Source organism: Haliotis cracherodii, unplaced genomic scaffold (assembly GCF_022045235.1).
Source record: "Haliotis cracherodii isolate W230 unplaced genomic scaffold, xgHalCrac1.p SCAF_12, whole genome shotgun sequence".
NCBI lineage: Eukaryota > Metazoa > Mollusca > Gastropoda > Lepetellida > Haliotidae > Haliotis > Haliotis cracherodii.
This window is the reverse complement of record NW_027266267.1, coordinates 36,788,962-36,807,444: the sequence shown is the minus strand read 5'-3', so window position 1 is coordinate 36,807,444 and position 18,483 is coordinate 36,788,962. Positions and strand designations below refer to the sequence as shown.

Here is an 18,483-nt window from a genome sequence, read left to right as displayed (position 1 = left end):
AAGCTTCAAAAGGGATGTCAAAAAGCTAGATGTATGCCTTAAAAATATTTTTCTCATGAAACAATATTTGCAAGAAAGTAACAGGTGAACAGACTAAACGTCTGTTACAAACACCTCTTCAAAATCTATGTTACAAAGTGTCTTGATTTAAAGAAGACGAGCGGGTTGTGTTTGACACAGATTGAACAGCAGTGATATATCAACACAAAGACGGAGGAAATCCCCAAGTGATGCAGGTCTAAGACGTTTACAACTTTGGTGAAACCTACGAGTACAGTATGGTGCTGACAAACCAAGAAACATAATCAAATCTAGATTTGAACCCATGATCATAGTTTCCTGGTGTGCCCAAGGGACACAACTCTGCACAGTGAAAAAGTTGTGGTTTCTAATGAAAAAAAAATTTTTTGAAATAGATGCAAATAGTTATGATATAGACAATAGTTCTAAACCAGTTCGGGGACAATACAAAAGTGTTCTGTACAAAAAATTAAGTAATAAAATGTTGATAGTATGACCGAAAATGATCTGTACAGAAATGACGTGAACAGCAGTGGGATGCTAAATGTTTTGTACAGACGAGATAAAAACAATGCTCCTAACATCGTCAGTAGCATCATGACACGAAATTAATAATGATGCGTCGCCCACTCATCTGTGGGAGAGAATACTGCGATTGTTTGACATAATGGCTGTCAGCTTGTCGTACAATTTGGGGGGGAACTCGGCCTTCCTACTCTCCATGATCTTGACACACGTGCTTCCGTCAAATGCTTGTGTGCGGAAGTAACACCTGACCTTGGTGATGTCAACAAGGGTCAACAGAGTGTCAATCAAGGTGTAGTCCCGCGTCTCCAGTGCGTACATGAAGGCTGTCTTTCCGCTCTTTTTGTCCTGAAACACAAGAACCAAAAAACACTCATGAGTATTGTGATTTTCGCTGGTTAATGCTGTATATTTCAGCTACGTTCCAAGTCAACGAGCCTGACCACCCAAGCCCATTAGTCGCCTCTCATGACAAGAATGGGATCTTCACAGATCTTAACAGATCTTCACAGGTAGAGGAGCATTGAAAAAAAAGATGGAGGTGTGTGGTTGCTTGTACTTGTCTGGACTTCGGTCGGTAAGCCTTGAGCTGAAGACCTATTCTAACCCGGATCTTCACGGGTCGTATACTGACTTTGAGCTGACCAGTCCTTGTTTCATCCCATAACTGATGAGCGCCAGGCAGGGCAACAACAAGTCTTATTTCTAAATGTCTTCTGGTATAACGCCACCAGGGATAGGAAAAACAACCTTTCGCTCTCTCTATGTTCTATCCACTAGACTATGGAAGTGGTCAACAAAGAGTGTGCATGACTTGCTTTTTAACAATATTCCAGCAATTTCACAGTCGGGACACCAGAAATAGGCTTCCCATATTGTACCCATGTGGGAAATCAAACAAAGTCTTTGGTCAAACGGAACCCTCGCCACAAGGCGCTATAAGTCGGAAAGTTAATTTAAGGTACCGACGTTTACTACAATATCTGAAAAACTATTGGACCTACTCCGGTCAAAGTTGGTATGAGATTACTTAACAGTCATACATAACTGGATCTTACATTTGAAGACAATCGGTGCATGAATAAAAAATCTGTCTATTTAGCTATCACTATATTTCATCAACAACCAGACCTGTCTGTCACAGGTGGAACGAGTATTCATTGTAACAGCCATCTGCATAATGCTACCCCTGCGTCACAGGGCCATATGACACAGTTGAACCAATCAACTCAACTCGAAAGGGTGCACAGGAATCACACACGTTGAGACACCCAAAGCTAACACCGTATTCGTGCGTGCGTGATTCCTGTGCACCCTTTCCAGTTGAGTTGACTGTTGAATAATCTCATACCAACTTTGACTGGAGTAGGTCCAATAGTATTTCAGATATTGTAGTAAACGTCAGTACCTTAAATTACCTTCAAGATGATATACGAGCTGACATGCAGTTATCTAACTGAAATACTGTTCACATCAACATTCAACATCCCTCTCTCCTCTGACTCTGGACCAGTACCTGATGAAAGCTGCTCTCACCTGTGAGTTGGGGTCGGCCCCTGCCCTGATGAGGGCTTCAATGATTGGCTTGCTGTCTGTGGGGGTCCCTGAGTCAGGGCGGGGCTGGCTGTGTTCAAGGATGGCGCAGTGGAGAGCCGTACACCCTGCAAACAAAATATCACATAGAGAGTGTTCGAGACTAACTGGGCCCTGTAATCATAGATACTACTGGAATCTTTTAATAGTACTACAGTTAATCATGACATGACAGATTAACAAGAGTAAGAATCGGGTGGTCCTTAACTTCTTTTGAGTAGTATATACAGTGTTGGGGTTGGATGGGTGGGGTTGGGTTTAACGCCGCTTTTTACATTATTCCAGCTATATCACGGCGTGTCAGCTTGGTGTGGGAGAAAAGCCCGAAGTGATGCAGGTCTCAGAAGTTTACCACTTCAGTGAAACCCACGAGCACGGGTATGGTGCTGACAAACCGAGAAACATAATTGGGTCGAACCGGGATTCGAACCCACAATCATAGGTTTCTGGCGTGCCCAAGGGACGCAACTCTGCACTGCGAATCGCGGCGCCTTAGACGACTGGGCCACCCATGCCCCCTAGTGTTGGAAATTGGTGGAATTTCTGTTTAAAAGTTGTTTGTTTGTTGTTCAACGCCGCACTCGGGGGTGGTCTGTAAATAATCGGTTCTGGACTGGACAATCCAGTGATTAATATCATGAGCATCGATCCATGTGTCAACCAAGTCAGCGAGTCTGATCACACGATCCCGTTAGTCGCCTTTTACGGCAAGCATGGGTTGCTGAAGACCTATTCTAACCTGGATCTTCATGGGTCATGTTTAAAAGTAAAGAATTTATCAATTAATGATCAAAAATGAGAAGACAACATCCTTTCTCTGTCACATACAACATATTTAACAAGTTTAAGAGTCTCAAGACAAATTCACATTAATATCAGACTTTAGTTCTTGCTACTGCTACAAAGATCTGAAGATATCCCATTAGGGGTCATGTCAGAATGACCTTTCATCCAACCAATCAGAGCGTCACTTACCAGACTATGAAAGTGATGGAATGTGATTTCTAATCATGCAACCTCGAAAACTATGTTTAATCAGATCTTAGTTCTCGCTACTGCTAAACAAAGATCTGAGGACATCCCATTACGGGTCACATCAGACCGACCTGGGCGAACTTTGACCGACCAATGGAATGACCAATCAGAAGGTAGCTTTCTTGTGCTTTACGGCACTAATTTCAAATTGGCGACAACACTTCGAAACATATTTTGACAAATTCTCGATTACAAATTTGAAACCTGAACAAAAGAACATTCTGGTATGGCTAATTGTCTAGATTGTCTATGATTGTCTAGATTGTATGGATTCAGTCGTTAAGCCCGTCACTATCGTTCAGAGTTAAAGTTTTCAAGGTTGCATGATTAGAAATCACATTCCGACTGTCACTTGGTTGGATGAAAAGTCGTTCTGACGTGACCCGTAATGGGATGTCCTCAGATCTTTGTTTAGTGGTAGCGAGAAATGAAATCTGATTTTAATGAGATTGTGACGAAACCAGACAACCAATTATTGACATTATTCATGAATATAGTGATAGGTTTAATCGTGTCATTAGATTTACCATCCGAGTTGAACATGTTGAGATTCAGTTCCTGTGCTTTAAGTAACGACTGCAGTGTTGCAAGATGGTCCTTTCCATTGGAGGATGCGCTGTGAATGGCTGCCTTCACTTCCTTCTGTCCATTTGTAGAGGTCCGCTGGAATCAAATTGTCACATTGAATATGTATGCCTTGGAGAGGTAAGCGACACAAGACTGCTATAGCAACGTTTCATGATTTCGTATTTTTTACACAGACCTCCAAATCACAGTCAACGCCTTATTTCCGGACAGTGTGAGTGATATGCATCAATAGCAGGGTTACCATGGATACGCAGTTGTACAAGCTGAATGCACATCCCAAAATTTGTTAATGTGTGGATACGAAACTTCCCCTCGAATACGAAACTGCTGTCTATGATTTGAGAATGACTTTACGGCATCCATCTTGGTTTGCTCTAGGCAGGCAGTTGAGTGACAACCTGTGTGGGTGCAGGAGGTGTACTGTGATGGCAGTCGTTTTGAATACAAGTGTATATGAAGAACCTGTGTCTGTCTATTTTATCAAAATTATCATCACAAGTTCCCACTTGACAAAACATTTATCGGCATATATTTGTGTGTGACAATGTCTACCTTCAGACTGCCATTGGACTCTCTGTGGGATAACTGAAAGTACTTATATGGTCGATTGTGACAAGAACGTGACATCGTATCAAACATCATGGTAAACATACTGACTTGTATGAGTTTTGCAAGACAGAAATTGTCAGTGCTAAATTCTAATACATTTTCCAGTGAAACTGTAAAGACTGACCATTTGTACAGACTGACCATTTGTAAAGATTAGCCAATTGTAAAGATTAACCAATTGTAGAGATCAAACATTTGTAAAGATCAACCATTTGTAAAGATTAGCCAATTGTAAAGATTAACCAATTGTAAAGATCAACCATTTGTAAAGATTAACCAATTGTAAAGATTAGCCAATTGTAAAGATTAACCAATTGTAAAGATCAACCATTCGTAAAGATTAACCAATTGTAAAGATTAACCATTTCCTGATTATTGAATCACTGTTGTGGAATAAGGCAACGTATAAGTGGACATAATTTAAAGAAATCCCCTGGAAAGCAGAGTAACAGAATTACAACTTAACATTTTTTCAAGCTGCCCACACCATGAGGAGAGGGGTGTACATACCTCTGCAAGCAGATTGACATCAGCGCCGTATTTGATAAGCATCTCCACCATTTCAGGCTGGTTGGCGCTGACGGCCAGGTACACGGGAGTCTGGAACAGGAACATGCATTGTCTGAGTGAGTGAGTGAGTGAGTTGGGTTTAACGCCACTTTTAACAGTATTCCAGTCATATCATGGCCCAAAGTGATGCAGGTCTCAGACGTTTACCACTTCAGTGAAACCCACGAGCACAGGTATGGTGCTGACAAACCTAGAAACATATTCGGGGCGAACTGGGATTCAAACCCACAATTATAGGATTCTGGCGTGCCCAAGGGACACAACTCTGCACAGCGAATCGTGGCGCCTTAGACGACTGGGCCACCTGTGCCCCCTGCATTGTCTGACACAGGAACATGCATTGTTTGACACAGGAACATGCATTGTTTATAACAGAAATATGCATTGTCTGTAACAGGGCATACTTATTCACCTAATTACTAATTCATTTAGACATAAATAATTTCAAAATGTTAAGTGTCATATACATCTAACATGTAGTATTTAACAAAAGAAACCATGGCAACCAGACAGGAAGTGGGGAACAAATATTGTATTAGGAATATCTTCTATGTTCTGGAAATATTCTTATACAATGACAGTACTGAATTATTGTAATTCTTTTACCAAATTGATACCATGCTCCACCCCTAAAACATCACACCCAATTAACCATTACAGCTTTGGCTGACAATACTGTGGTCCACCCCTAATACATCACACCCAATTAACCATTACAGCTTTGGCTGACAATACCATGCTCCACCCCTAAAACATCACACCCAATTAACCATTACAGCTTTGGCTGACAATACCATGGTCCACCCCTAAAACATCACACCCAATTAACCATTACAGCTTTGGCTGACAATACCATGCTCCACCCCTAAAACATCACACCCAATTAACCATTACAGCTTTGGCTGACAATACCATGCTTCACCCCTAAAACATCACACCCAGTTAACCATTACAGCTTTGGCTGACAATACCATGCTCCCCCCCTAAAACATCACACCCAGTTAACCATTACAGCTTTGGCTGACAATACCATGCTCCAACCCTAAAACATCACACCCAATTAACCATTACAGCTTTGGCTGACAATACCATGCTCAACCCTAAAACATCACACCCAGTTAACCATTACAGCTTTGGCTGACAATACCATGCTCCCCCCCTAAAACATCACACCCAATTAACCATTACAGCTTTGGCTGACAATACCTTGCTTCACCCCTAATACATCACACCCAATTAACCATTACAGCTTTGGCTGACAATACCATGCTCCACCCCTAAAACATCACACCCAATTAACCATTACAGCTTTGGCTGACAATACCATGCTCCAACCCTAAAACATCACACCCAATTAACCATTACAGCTTTGGCTGACAATACCATGCTCCAACCCTAAAACATCACACCCAATTAACCATTACAGCTTTGGCTGACAATACCATGCTTCCCCCCTAAAACATCACACCCAATTAACCATTACAGCTTTGGCTGACAATACCATGCTCCAACCCTAAAACATCACACCCAATTAACCATTACAGCTTTGGCTGACAATACCATGCTCAACCCCTAAAACATCACACCCAATTAACCATTACAGCTTTGGCTGACAATACCATGCTTCCCCCCTAAAACATCACACCCAATTAACCATTACAGCTTTGGCTGACAATACCATGCTTCACCCCTAAAACATCACACCCAATTAACCATTACAGCTTTGGCTGACAATACCATGCTCCACCCCTAAAACATCACACTCAATTAACCATTACAGCTTTGGCTGACAATACCATGCTCCACCCCTAAAACATCACACCCAATTAACCATTACAGCTTTGGCTGACAATATCATGCTTCACCCCTAAAACATCACACCCAGTTAACCATTACAGCTTTGGCTGACAATACCATGCTCCCCCCCTAAAACATCACACCCAGTTAACCATTACAGCTTTGGCTGACAATACCATGCTCCAACCCTAAAACATCACACCCAGTTAACCATTACAGCTTTGGCTGACAATACCATGCTCCAACCCTAAAACATCACACCCAGTTAACCATTACAGCTTTGGCTGACAATACCATGCTCCCCCCCTAAAACATCACACCCAATTAACCATTACAGCTTTGGCTGACAATACCTTGCTTCACCCCTAATACATCACACCCAATTAACCATTACAGCTTTGGCTGACAATACCATGCTCCACCCCTAAAACATCACACCCAATTAACCATTACAGCTTTGGCTGACAATACCATGCTCCAACCCTAAAACATCACACCCAATTAACCATTACAGCTTTGGCTGACAATACCATGCTCCAACCCTAAAACATCACACCCAATTAACCATTACAGCTTTGGCTGACAATACCATGCTTCCCCCCTAAAACATCACACCCAATTAACCATTACAGCTTTGGCTGACAATACCATGCTCCAACCCTAAAACATCACACCCAATTAACCATTACAGCTTTGGCTGACAATACCATGCTCAACCCCTAAAACATCACACCCAATTAACCATTACAGCTTTGGCTGACAATACCATGCTTCCCCCCTAAAACATCACACCCAATTAACCATTACAGCTTTGGCTGACAATACCATGCTTCACCCCTAAAACATCACACCCAATTAACCATTACAGCTTTGGCTGACAATACCATGGTCCACCCCTAAAACATCACACCCAATTAACCATTACAGCTTTGGCTGACAATACCATGCAATGACTGACAGTTCCTTGTGATGACTGATGTGATGTATGATGTGAAATTAGGTTTAACGTCGGGCCCAATATTATTGCCCCTATATAGCGACGTGCATGTACGTGTGTGTTTGTGTGGCTGCTTGTACTAGTCCAGACTGATGCCGATTTATAGTGCTAGCTCACTGAGATACCATGCCGCAGTTTAAAATGAATACCCCACTCAGACACAGTATATTGAGTCCGAGCCGGCAGTCCTTGTTTTAGCCCCTTAATGCCGAGCGCCAGACAAGGTAACAACAAGTTCAATCTTTTAACCATTTTGGTACCAGTAGACCATGGAGACAATACGTGATAACTGACAATACCACGTGATGACTGACAATACCACATGACGGCAACATCTCTCCTACCTGTCTCTCGCTGTTCTGTGTGTCTATCATGGTCTGCAGGTTCTCCCGCAGGATCCTCTCCAACAGCGCCTGCACCATGTACTTGTCTGCCTTGCACACCGCCACATGAAGGTACCTGAAACATAGACATTGTTCCCAAACCTGCTGTTCCAAATAGTCCATGTGTCATCATAAAGTCACGTCTTCCTGTTTGTGTGTTTGTTGTTAAACGCCACACTCAGCAATATTCCAGCTATATGATGGCGGGCTGTACATATTTGAGTTTGGACCAGACAAGCCAGTGATTGACATTATGACCATAGATCCACGCAATGTGATACAATGACATGCATCAACCAAGTCAGTGAGCCTGACCACCCGATCCCGTTCGTCGCCTCTTACGACAAGCATAGTCGCTTTTCATGGCAAGTAGATCTTTATGGGTCTCAAGTCTTCCTAGCCAAGTTTGCATTCAGCATAATTCATAGTAGACTTTCAAGTCCTGTAGGGCTTGCTATGGATATAAATCATAGAGATCGATTATCCCTAAACCAAATGGGACAGAGGGTAGCCTAATGGTTCAAGCGTTCGCTCATCACGCCGAAGACCCGGGTTCGATTCCCGACATGGGTACAATGTGTGAAGCCAATTTGTGGTGTCCCCCGCCGTGATATTGCTGGAATGTTGCTAAAAGCGGCGAAAACCATACTCATTCACTCACCCACCTAAACCAAACATCGATCAATTATTGATAAATATTCAGAAAAGTAACTTCAAGCAATGTGCAAGAAAGTCCCGAAAGAAAACAATATATTTCAAGCCACTGGTGAGCAGTGACATGTTTATACATGGATTACTTTGTGGACATTTGAGATATAAGAAAATCAGTCTTCGAAAATTGAAATTATTGACAATGCCCACACTGTTTCAGTAAATCTAAACTTTATTTCATCACAAAAGTTAATATGAGTTATTATTGATGACAACCGTTTCATATTGATATTTGTTAATATTTCGTCCCATCAACAAACATTCCGATTACTGAATTTTCAGCCAGCCCTAATGTTATCAAATGAAGAATTACTGGCCGAGTTTACTAGACCGACCAGAATGTTACTTGATTCGGGCTTCGGACCAGTGGCTTAAGCCGCAAACTTACTAGACTGACCAGAATGTTATTTGACACGGGCGTCAGGCTACTTGCGTCAGGCCACTTGCCTATGCATTGACTGTATTTCAATCCTTTTATGACTATGATCATTTGTATGACAGAGTTGGCATAATTTCCCTCGTTGACCTTTGCTGCTAAAGAAGTAAATGTATTCGAATTTCCTGATTGGTTAAAAAGTAAATGTATTCGAATTTCCTGATTGGTTAAAAACCATGACGTAACAATGGGTGACACACTCCCTATGACCTGACGGTTTTCACATATTGTTTGACATATTTGGTATCAAAATAAAAAAAATCAAATATTCTTTTTTATTCCCCATATCGTTTGCGCAGTCTCCACAGATGTTCAAAAATGTATTTGAAGGTAAAAAAATTGTATTTTGAGCTCAAAATGTTGAAGTATAAGAAGTGAGCCCAAGCATGAAGTATTTAGGACGTCTTCTTCCTCGGAATCCCCATGAGGTCGACGTTAATCCCAGTCAGTCTACATGGTCTAATTCCCACATGTCCAGGGACAATTCTAGGGGCAAGTTTCCAAGTTTCTAATCCAACTTACGTGTCTCCATCTTGGTCCGTGCACTTGAGCTCTTCTGCGGTCATTGTCGCCACACATCTCCGAGCGATGTTTAACTGGTTAACATTTGTCTTTGGAGCTGGAAAGAAAAATATTGTGGTCAATACATTATACTTGCAGGGTTCACAATACCTTCTACAGAGATTATCCTGAAAAGTTTTACCCATGAGAGAAAATCTGACATGGTCCAAAAGCAGTGAGATTTTTTTACGTGATATTTCATCGTCACAAATTGGAAAATATTTGACATTTGTGACTTGAATTATGCTGCAATTAATGTTACTAGACTATATAGATATATCCTCGCATATCCTATATCAGTCCGAACTGATGCCGATTTATAGTGGTAGCCCACTGAGATACCATGCCGCAGTTTAACATGAATACCCCACTCAGACACAGTATACTGACTCCGAACCAACCAGTCCTTGTTTTAGCCCCTTAATGCCGATCACCAGACAGGGTAACAACAAGTACCATCTTTTAACGTCTTTTGGTATGACACGGCCAGGGATCGAACCCTGAACCTTCGCTCTCCGGGCAGACGCTCTACCAATAGTCTTAATCATCTTGATTGAGCGATCTAGCAAATGTTATTTTTAAGTACCATCATTTAACATCTTTTGGTATTCGACGGTAGGGGATCAAACCCTGAACCTTCGCTCTCTGAGCAGAGGCTCTACCACTAGACCACTATGAAATATATCAACACTTGTCGATAAAAGTTAAAACCCTGGGTAAGACTTGAGTTTAAACTTTTATTGATTTGTGTTGATGCATTTGATGTCAAGAGACGCACAGGTGAAATTCTCCATATCTCTGATGTGTACGGACTATTTTGTCATGGGTTTGACATACCGTATTTGCGAAACAAGCGCCCAGGGCGTTCTCAAAATTAGAAAAAGGGGGCTCTTATTAGAATATTACTTTGGTGGAAAAAACAGAGTTGAAAGATAAATTTTGTGGTTTATGCTGACAGTCTAAACTGTTTATATACGACAGATACATTTTGCCAGAATTTAATTGCCCATAATTAAGGGTGCATATAACACACGAGTGCATATTATACATGAATAAATAAGTCTTGTTTCCTTTGATATATCGGAAGGGGCGCTAATTGGGATTGTTGACTAGCCAATATATTAGCATATATATCCAAATTTTATGTGGCCCAGCAAAAAAGAGGTTTTTTTTAAAAGAATGATGAATTTGTGAATTACAGACCATTGGCAGCATCCCTAGGCTGAATATTCAGCTCTAAGAATGCCAACATAAATCCCTGGATTTTTAAAATAAAAAATTAGTCCAGGGCCCCATTTAACAAAGCGAAAACAGCGCTGAGATGATACTAACTCCCATACTTTAACATAGACATCCGACAGTCGTAGCCCTAAGATGATCGTAACTCCCATACTTTAACATAGACTTACGACATTGATCAATCGGAAGGTGTGCTAATTTGGATTATTAGCAAATATCACCGTGGGCGCTTATTACGTCGAATACGGTACTTCAAAAACTTTTGTACACTTACTTGAAGGCTGAGGCTTGTTGGGACACTGTGAGACCTGGCCACTAGTCATGGGAGACACTGGGCACGACGGTTGGGCTGGTTTGGGTGTTGTCACAGACTTTGGAGACGAACTCAAGGTCACGTTTCTAGAGTCAGAGGCGGGAGCTATCCCGGGTACAGGATTTGGTTGAATCTTAGGGCGTATCGACCTATATGTGGGGGTCTTCTTCGTTTGGGGTTGAGGGGGTGATGCAACAAACACGATTTGGGGTGTGGCAGGGATGACAAGGATCTGACCGTTGGTGACAGGAGATTGAGAGGAGACCTTCATCTGCTGAGAATTGACGACACTCGGGGCGACCGATATCGGAACTCCCATCGTACTTGGAGTCTGCTTTACCAACAGAACCGGCGTGCTGGTGGTCGGAACTTGACGATGAATCTGATTGGGCTGGACACTGGCCACCGGGACGTTCTTCCTCGGACCGGACTGACTAGTAGCAGGCAGTTTCTGTTGCTGGGGAACAGGTGCTTGCTTCTGAACTGGTACCACCGTTTCTTGCATTCCTTTCGTGAGAGTTTTCTGTTTCTTCTTGTGCTCCGCCTTAACCAGGTCCTCCCCAATGGTTTCAATAACATCCAAAAATGTCTCCAAATTGTTATCAATATAACTGCTATTTTGACCCATTTCTTTACCTGGGGCAACCCCAGCGGTTTGCAAGTATCCAGTTTGATGTACTGGGTTAACTGGTCCTCCTTGATAGTCCAGACCCTGGTAAGCCATATTGCTCTGAAAGCCTGGCATCGGAGGCGCATACCCATTGGTCTGGACAGTCTGATGGGAACTTGTAGGAGTAGGGGGAAGTCTGGAGCTGCTGTCAAACACATCCAAATTCGACTCGAACCCCATCGTGGAGCTCCTCGGACTTCCGATATCGATAGTGGATCCCGGACTTGAAGCTGACGTCATGCAAGCACCGCTGTCGACAGAAGGGGGAGGGGAGTACATGGTCTGCTCGGTCGGGGAGTCCTGAATCTCACTGTAGGGGCTGTAGGGGCTGTAGGGGCTGCTAGCTCCCTCACTTACGTAGCCCTCACTGGCCGAGTCCTCTGCAGAGAAGCTTGTTCGGTTCTCCCCTCCTTTCTGGCGCCAAACATTCTCCATCATTGGGTTGACATTGACTTGAGTCTGATCCAGATACGACCCTTGGACCAGTTGGGGATTCTGCCGCATGATGTTGTTATGGTAACCGTGCTGAAGGGAGTATGGGGCGTTTACCAGGATCTCCGAGCACATGCTTCTTTCTGGATCCTTGAGAGACTCCTCGCCCTGACTCAGCAAATTGAGAATATCAAATTCACCCGAATTTGCTGTGTCCCCACACTGGAAACTGGGAATCATGGACTCTAAGTCCGGGCTGTTCACCATCACCTGGCCACCGGAAAAACCCTTTGTCGAAACCACATTTGAGAAAGTCAGATTTGAAGTTTGCGTCTTGGATGGGTCACTTAGGTTGTTGATCGGTTCAACAGGCTTTGTATACTTATAAGGCTGTTGGTCATATTCATCACGGGAGCGTTTCGTCACTCCTTGTTGGAAGCCATTCATGGTGGACCGTTGCTGACAAACCAAATTGCTGTTGTACATCTGCTGAGCTTGACTGTAATTACCAGGAAACTGGCTACAGAGTTGTCGGCTGACGCTAGCTGGGTAGTTCTTGCCAGCGACATGGTCGTATCGGTCAACATCTGGATTGTGGTTTTTGGGAATTCCATGGTTGGGGCCTCTTTCTTTAGGTTCTTCGGTCTCCGCTTCCTCTTTCTTCCTCTTTTCAATCTCGGCCAGCGTAGTGATTTCCGATTCCTTTATTTCAGTGTACTGCTCTCCGCCCTCCACGCCGGGCTTCTCATCCAACGTCACATTGGAGATTTTGCTGCTCAGGTCATCGACCTCGCTCGCTGGTTTGATTTCCGAAACAGATTTGACCTTGTCTGAAATTGTGACCTTGGAAAGGGCAGTGACCAGCGAATCAGGGGTTGTTCCGGTTGTATTGTCTTCGGAATCAGAGAGGCCATGTTCGGTTGGTTGAGGAATACTCTGTGTTCGGGACATGTTGTTATTGTTCGTGTTCACCTCTGAGTTACCTCCCTTTGATAGTGCCTCCTCTACTTCCCCATTTCGGTCGGTCAAAAGAGGCTTTCCTGAAACATCAAAGAAATATCTTACAACATGTCAGCTCATCCTATGAGATCAGTTGAACAGTGTGTTTTAATTAGAATACATGTTCCACAATTTTACAATAACATATCATTATCCCCATTATCTACCATTGTTTCTGTATCAAAATGCAAAAAGAAATTAAAAAATTCCACATGGCAACATGAATTTTCACAATCATCATTTTAACAATCATGATATTTGTATAATAGTTTATCCAATACTAGTGTTATCGATGCAATAAACCAATCCAATAATCTTGATACCATGATCTGTGGTAGGATAGGTCTTCAGCAACCCATGCTTGCTGTAAAAGGCGACTAACAGGATCGGGTGGTCAGACTCGCTGCATTGGTTGATGCATGTCACCCTATCCCAATTACGTGGAACGATGTTCATGATGTCAATCACTGGATTGTCTCGTCCAGACTCGATTATTTACAGACTGCCGTCATGTAGCTGGAATATTGCTGAGTTCGGCGTTAACCAACAAAGAGAACAAATGGTCCCATGATCTACTGAATATGCAAATGAGGTCACTTGATTGAATGACTCGTATTTTGCTCCATACATTGACGTAATACCTTCTTGCTCAATAAACTGTTGACTAAGATTCCTGAAGTCGAGATAGGGCTTCACAATGTCTTGGGGATTTGGTGGACTAACATATGGCTGATATCAACTGCACTCTATGATAAGTCATTCACCGTAATGATATCCGACAACAATGTGACCTTGACCTTTATCAATTGTTAGCATTGTATTCATATACAACTTTTGAAAACGGAAATCACATCAGTGGATGGAACACATGCTAAACCTTTGTATTCAGATTGTATTGGCAAAGAGATTATAAGCCTCATGTGTAAGGCTAGCATAATACAATTATAATACAATCACAGAAACACACAGCTATTATCTCTACCACTGGTTCACTAAAATTGTGACAGTTTTCAACATAACCAAACCAACAAGATGTTTAAATTTGAATTTCTTTAACTTTTCTGTTTGTGATTAAACAGTAAAGATATGAAACATTAAAACATAACAATTAGTTAAAAACAGGGGTGCGGTCGGGTAGCCTGATGGTTAAAGCTTTTGCTCGACACGCCTAAGACCCAGGTTCGATTCCGACATGGGTACATTGTGTGAAGCCCATTTCTGATGTCCCCCGACGTGATATTGCTGGAATATTGCTGGCAAAATACCATGCTCACTCAACATATTTTAGTTGCTTCATATAATGAATAGATAACACAACACATTTTGTTTGTATATTGAAAGGCATAGAATAGCTTATATGCAGTATATATGCTGACACAATTGTGACAACACGCCCACTACCGTTATGGGTCTGCCATTTAACAGTAAAATATGAAAATATAGTACAGCTGAACCTGAAGATGAGTAGAGATAGTTTGATAGAAACTGCAGTGAGCTTATCAACATGTCATCAAACGACCTCATGCAACATTAAATTATGTCATGTAACACCCTATCACGTTATACTGGTTGACAAGCACAGGATTGAACGTAATTTTCTGTTTCAAAACAACACCTCGGTAAATGCAACGCGCAATTGCGTATGTACGTGACTAAATTGTCAACACATCGTGACGATGTTGCCTTGCCCCCACTCCAGCATTGGACGTGAGAATCTCTCGCCAAGGATATGATAGCTGACCACTGCTCACGGGACAGTCCAACATACCTTATACGCAGAGATAACGGTACAATTACCAGCTGGTTACTTCAGCAGCGATGCTTGCCGGATTACGTTCAGGCAGATAAAACTAACAATGGCCGACAATACATACACAGTGAACTATCCTTAGCTATGCATGAGTTGTCACACGGGCTGTGTCAACAACGGATTGGCGAGTCAGGCTCATTCCCCGACATGTAGGTCAAACGGTAACAGTTGTGACGCAGCAATCACATGCCATGCCATGTTTGTGATTAAACAGTAAAGATATGAAACATTAAAACATAACAATTAGTTAAAAACAGGGGTGCGGTCGGGTAGCCTGATGGTTAAAGCTTTTGCTCGACGCGCCTAAGACCCAGGTTCGATTCCGACATGGGTACATTGTGTGAAGCCCATTTCTGATGTCCCCCGACGTGATATTGCTGGAATATTGCTGGCAAAATACCATGCTCACTCAACATATTTTAGTTGCTTCATATAATGAATAGATAACACAACACATTTTGTTTGTATATTGAAAGGCATAGAATAGCTTATATGCAGTATATATGCTGACACAATTGTGACAACACGCCCACTACCGTTATGGGTCTGCCATTTAACAGTAAAATATGAAAATATAGTACAGCTGAACCTGAAGATGAGTAGAGATAGTTTGATAGAAACTGCAGTGAGCTTATCAACATGTCATCAAACGACCTCATGCAACATTAAATTATGTCATGTAACACCCTATCACGTTATACTGGTTGACAAGCACAGGATTGAACGTAATTTTCTGTTTCAAAACAACACCTCGGTAAATGCAACGCGCAATTGCGTATGTACGTGACTAAATTGTCAACACATCGTGACGATGTTGCCTTGCCCCCACTCCAGCATTGGACGTGAGAATCTCTCGCCAAGGATATGATAGCTGACCACTGCTCACGGGACAGTCCAACATACCTTATACGCAGAGATAACGGTACAATTACCAGCTGGTTACTTCAGCAGCGATGCTTGCCGGATTACGTTCAGGCAGATAAAACTAACAATGGCCGACAATACATACACAGTGAACTATCCTTAGCTATGCATGAGTTGTCACACGGGCTGTGTCAACAACGGATTGGCGAGTCAGGCTCATTCCCCGACATGTAGGTCAAACGGTAACAGTTGTGACGCAGCAATCACGTGACCAGCTGTCAACCATGGGAGATATACGATCTTATTCAGCTAGGCTGTAGACCCTATACCGGTGGGTATAATGGTCTCTGGTCTATATACTAGTATATACAGGATGTATAGTTTCCAATGTTGATTTGCCCCTATTGTTATCGTAATAAACAATATCATTTGAATCAAAACACACACTGAAATTGAATCGAGAGGTCACTCGTTAAATGTTCTTTTTTTGTGTCTCGATCGCAAATATTTATTAGTGCTATGACGTTATATTAGGTACCCATAGTACCAACTATACATCTAACAAGTTTCGTAATTTTGTGAAGATTGCGAATACGAAAATTTGCTGAACCGTTTTTCAAGCAGTGAATGCAAATGCGATTTTATATATTTAATCGACTATTCTAGTATCCGTTCATGGTAACAGGGGCTTCCTATTTACTGACAAGGACGAATAATCTGATTTGTTTTGCGAACGACGAAAGGGAAGTGAACATTTTCACTGTCCCGACCCAGAAAACATTTCAAGACGGATGCGATCGAAACCAACACTCACCTGTTGAAGTCATATTATCCAGTTTCTTGTCAGCGTCAATAAAATCACACGCTCCGTCCTCTTCAACATCATCAGGCAACTCGCCCGATGTGAACTTCATCGTCACACGCGTTATACACTGAAATGACAACTTGTAGAACGATCCTCACTCTTCTCCGCGCAAGTTGTGGAATCACAAATGGAACTGATCTGTCAACCCGGAAGATGAATCCTATTGGCTGTGACGTCACTGCAAGGCAAAAGGGGAATCCCCTAATTATAGCCACTGGGTTCGTCAGTCCAATCAACACCTTCTATTTTCGACGGTGCGACCATTGACGATTGGTATTAATAGGCGGATATGAAATATACACACCAATCAGCAGTGAGATTAACATGAATACGCAACTGCATTGTCAAAGCGGTATTTTTTAAAAGGAAATACCCTGCCAACAATATATGCTACTCTCCCACAACCGCTGTTGTTGATGTTGAATAAATGTATTGATAGATCTTGACGTTTTCATTGACTGAAATAATTCCGATTCGTCTGCCCGTAAACAACTCCGTCTCGGTAATACAATCCAGTGATTGATATTATGAGCAATGCCCCACGCCGTATGGGTACGATGATACGCAAGTCAAGCCTGACCACCAGATCTTATTTAGCCGCCTCCCACGACCAGCATATAGGTTGCTGGGGACCTACCGTATTCAACGTAATAAGCGCCCAGGGAACTTTCAAAATTAGGAATAGGGAGCTCTTATTAGAATATTATTTTGGTGAGTTAAAAGATAAATTTCGTGATATATGCTGACAGCCTGAAATGTTTATGTACGACAGATATATTTTTCCAGAATTTAATTGCCCATAATTAAGAGTGCACGTAACACACGAGTGCGTATTATACGCGAATGAATAAGTCTTGTGTACATTGATCAATTGGAAGGGGTGCTAACTGGGATTGTTCACCAGCCAATATATTAGCAAATGTTGCCGTGGGCGCTTATTAGAGCAGGGCGCTTATTACGTCGAATACGGTATTCAACGTACTGCGCCAGCGGACAGTGTCCAATGTCTGTGAAATTCGAACAATCATTGACCCTCTGATTCATTAATCTTATGGTTCTCATCTCTCTCTCTCTCTCTCTCTCTCTCTCTCTCTCTCTCTCTCTCTCTCTCTCTCTCTGAAGTTAGGTAAAACGCCTCAATTCTACAGTTTGTCAATAATATTGCTACAGTTCCTATAAGCAACAGGTTGTTTATGGGGGAAGGTTGACAACAATATATAGTACAATGGTAACGCCTATTTCCGGTCATTTGGACACCGAAATTTGTAAAACTTACTTTCCATGTCCATTTTGTTTTCATTGCATCCTCCTCGGAATGCCCCAATGCACATTGATTGATGTTTGCGTGTATTGCATAAGCAGCGTGACATACATAGTTGGGCAATGCTTGGACTTTCCCATGCATAAAATTAACTAACTTGGATCGTTGTATCAGTATCCTGAAGTTCTAATTTGATTTTTAACG

At 42.2% G+C, this 18,483-nt stretch overlaps 1 protein-coding gene across 2 annotated transcripts; it reads right to left on the bottom strand.

The window, feature by feature from the left end:
* Positions 1–17,168, bottom strand: LOC139458395 (uncharacterized). Of its 2 annotated transcripts, none has more exons than XM_071239812.1 (8): positions 16,968–17,168; positions 11,340–13,520; positions 9,788–9,884; positions 8,080–8,194; positions 4,882–4,971; positions 3,702–3,837; positions 2,083–2,207; positions 1–894 (listed from the first exon to the last, which is right to left on the bottom strand). In XM_071239812.1, exons 1-8 carry the CDS (start codon positions 17,065–17,067, stop codon positions 652–654), a joined length of 3,087 nt encoding a protein of 1,028 aa, XP_071095913.1. In that variant the 5' UTR covers positions 17,068–17,168; the 3' UTR covers positions 1–651. The 2 variants fall into 2 exon arrangements, with proteins under 2 accessions (XP_071095913.1, XP_071095914.1); XM_071239813.1 differs by lacking the exon at positions 16,968–17,168 and adding an exon at positions 15,248–15,358.
* Between the last annotated feature and the right edge of the window lie 1,315 nt (positions 17,169–18,483).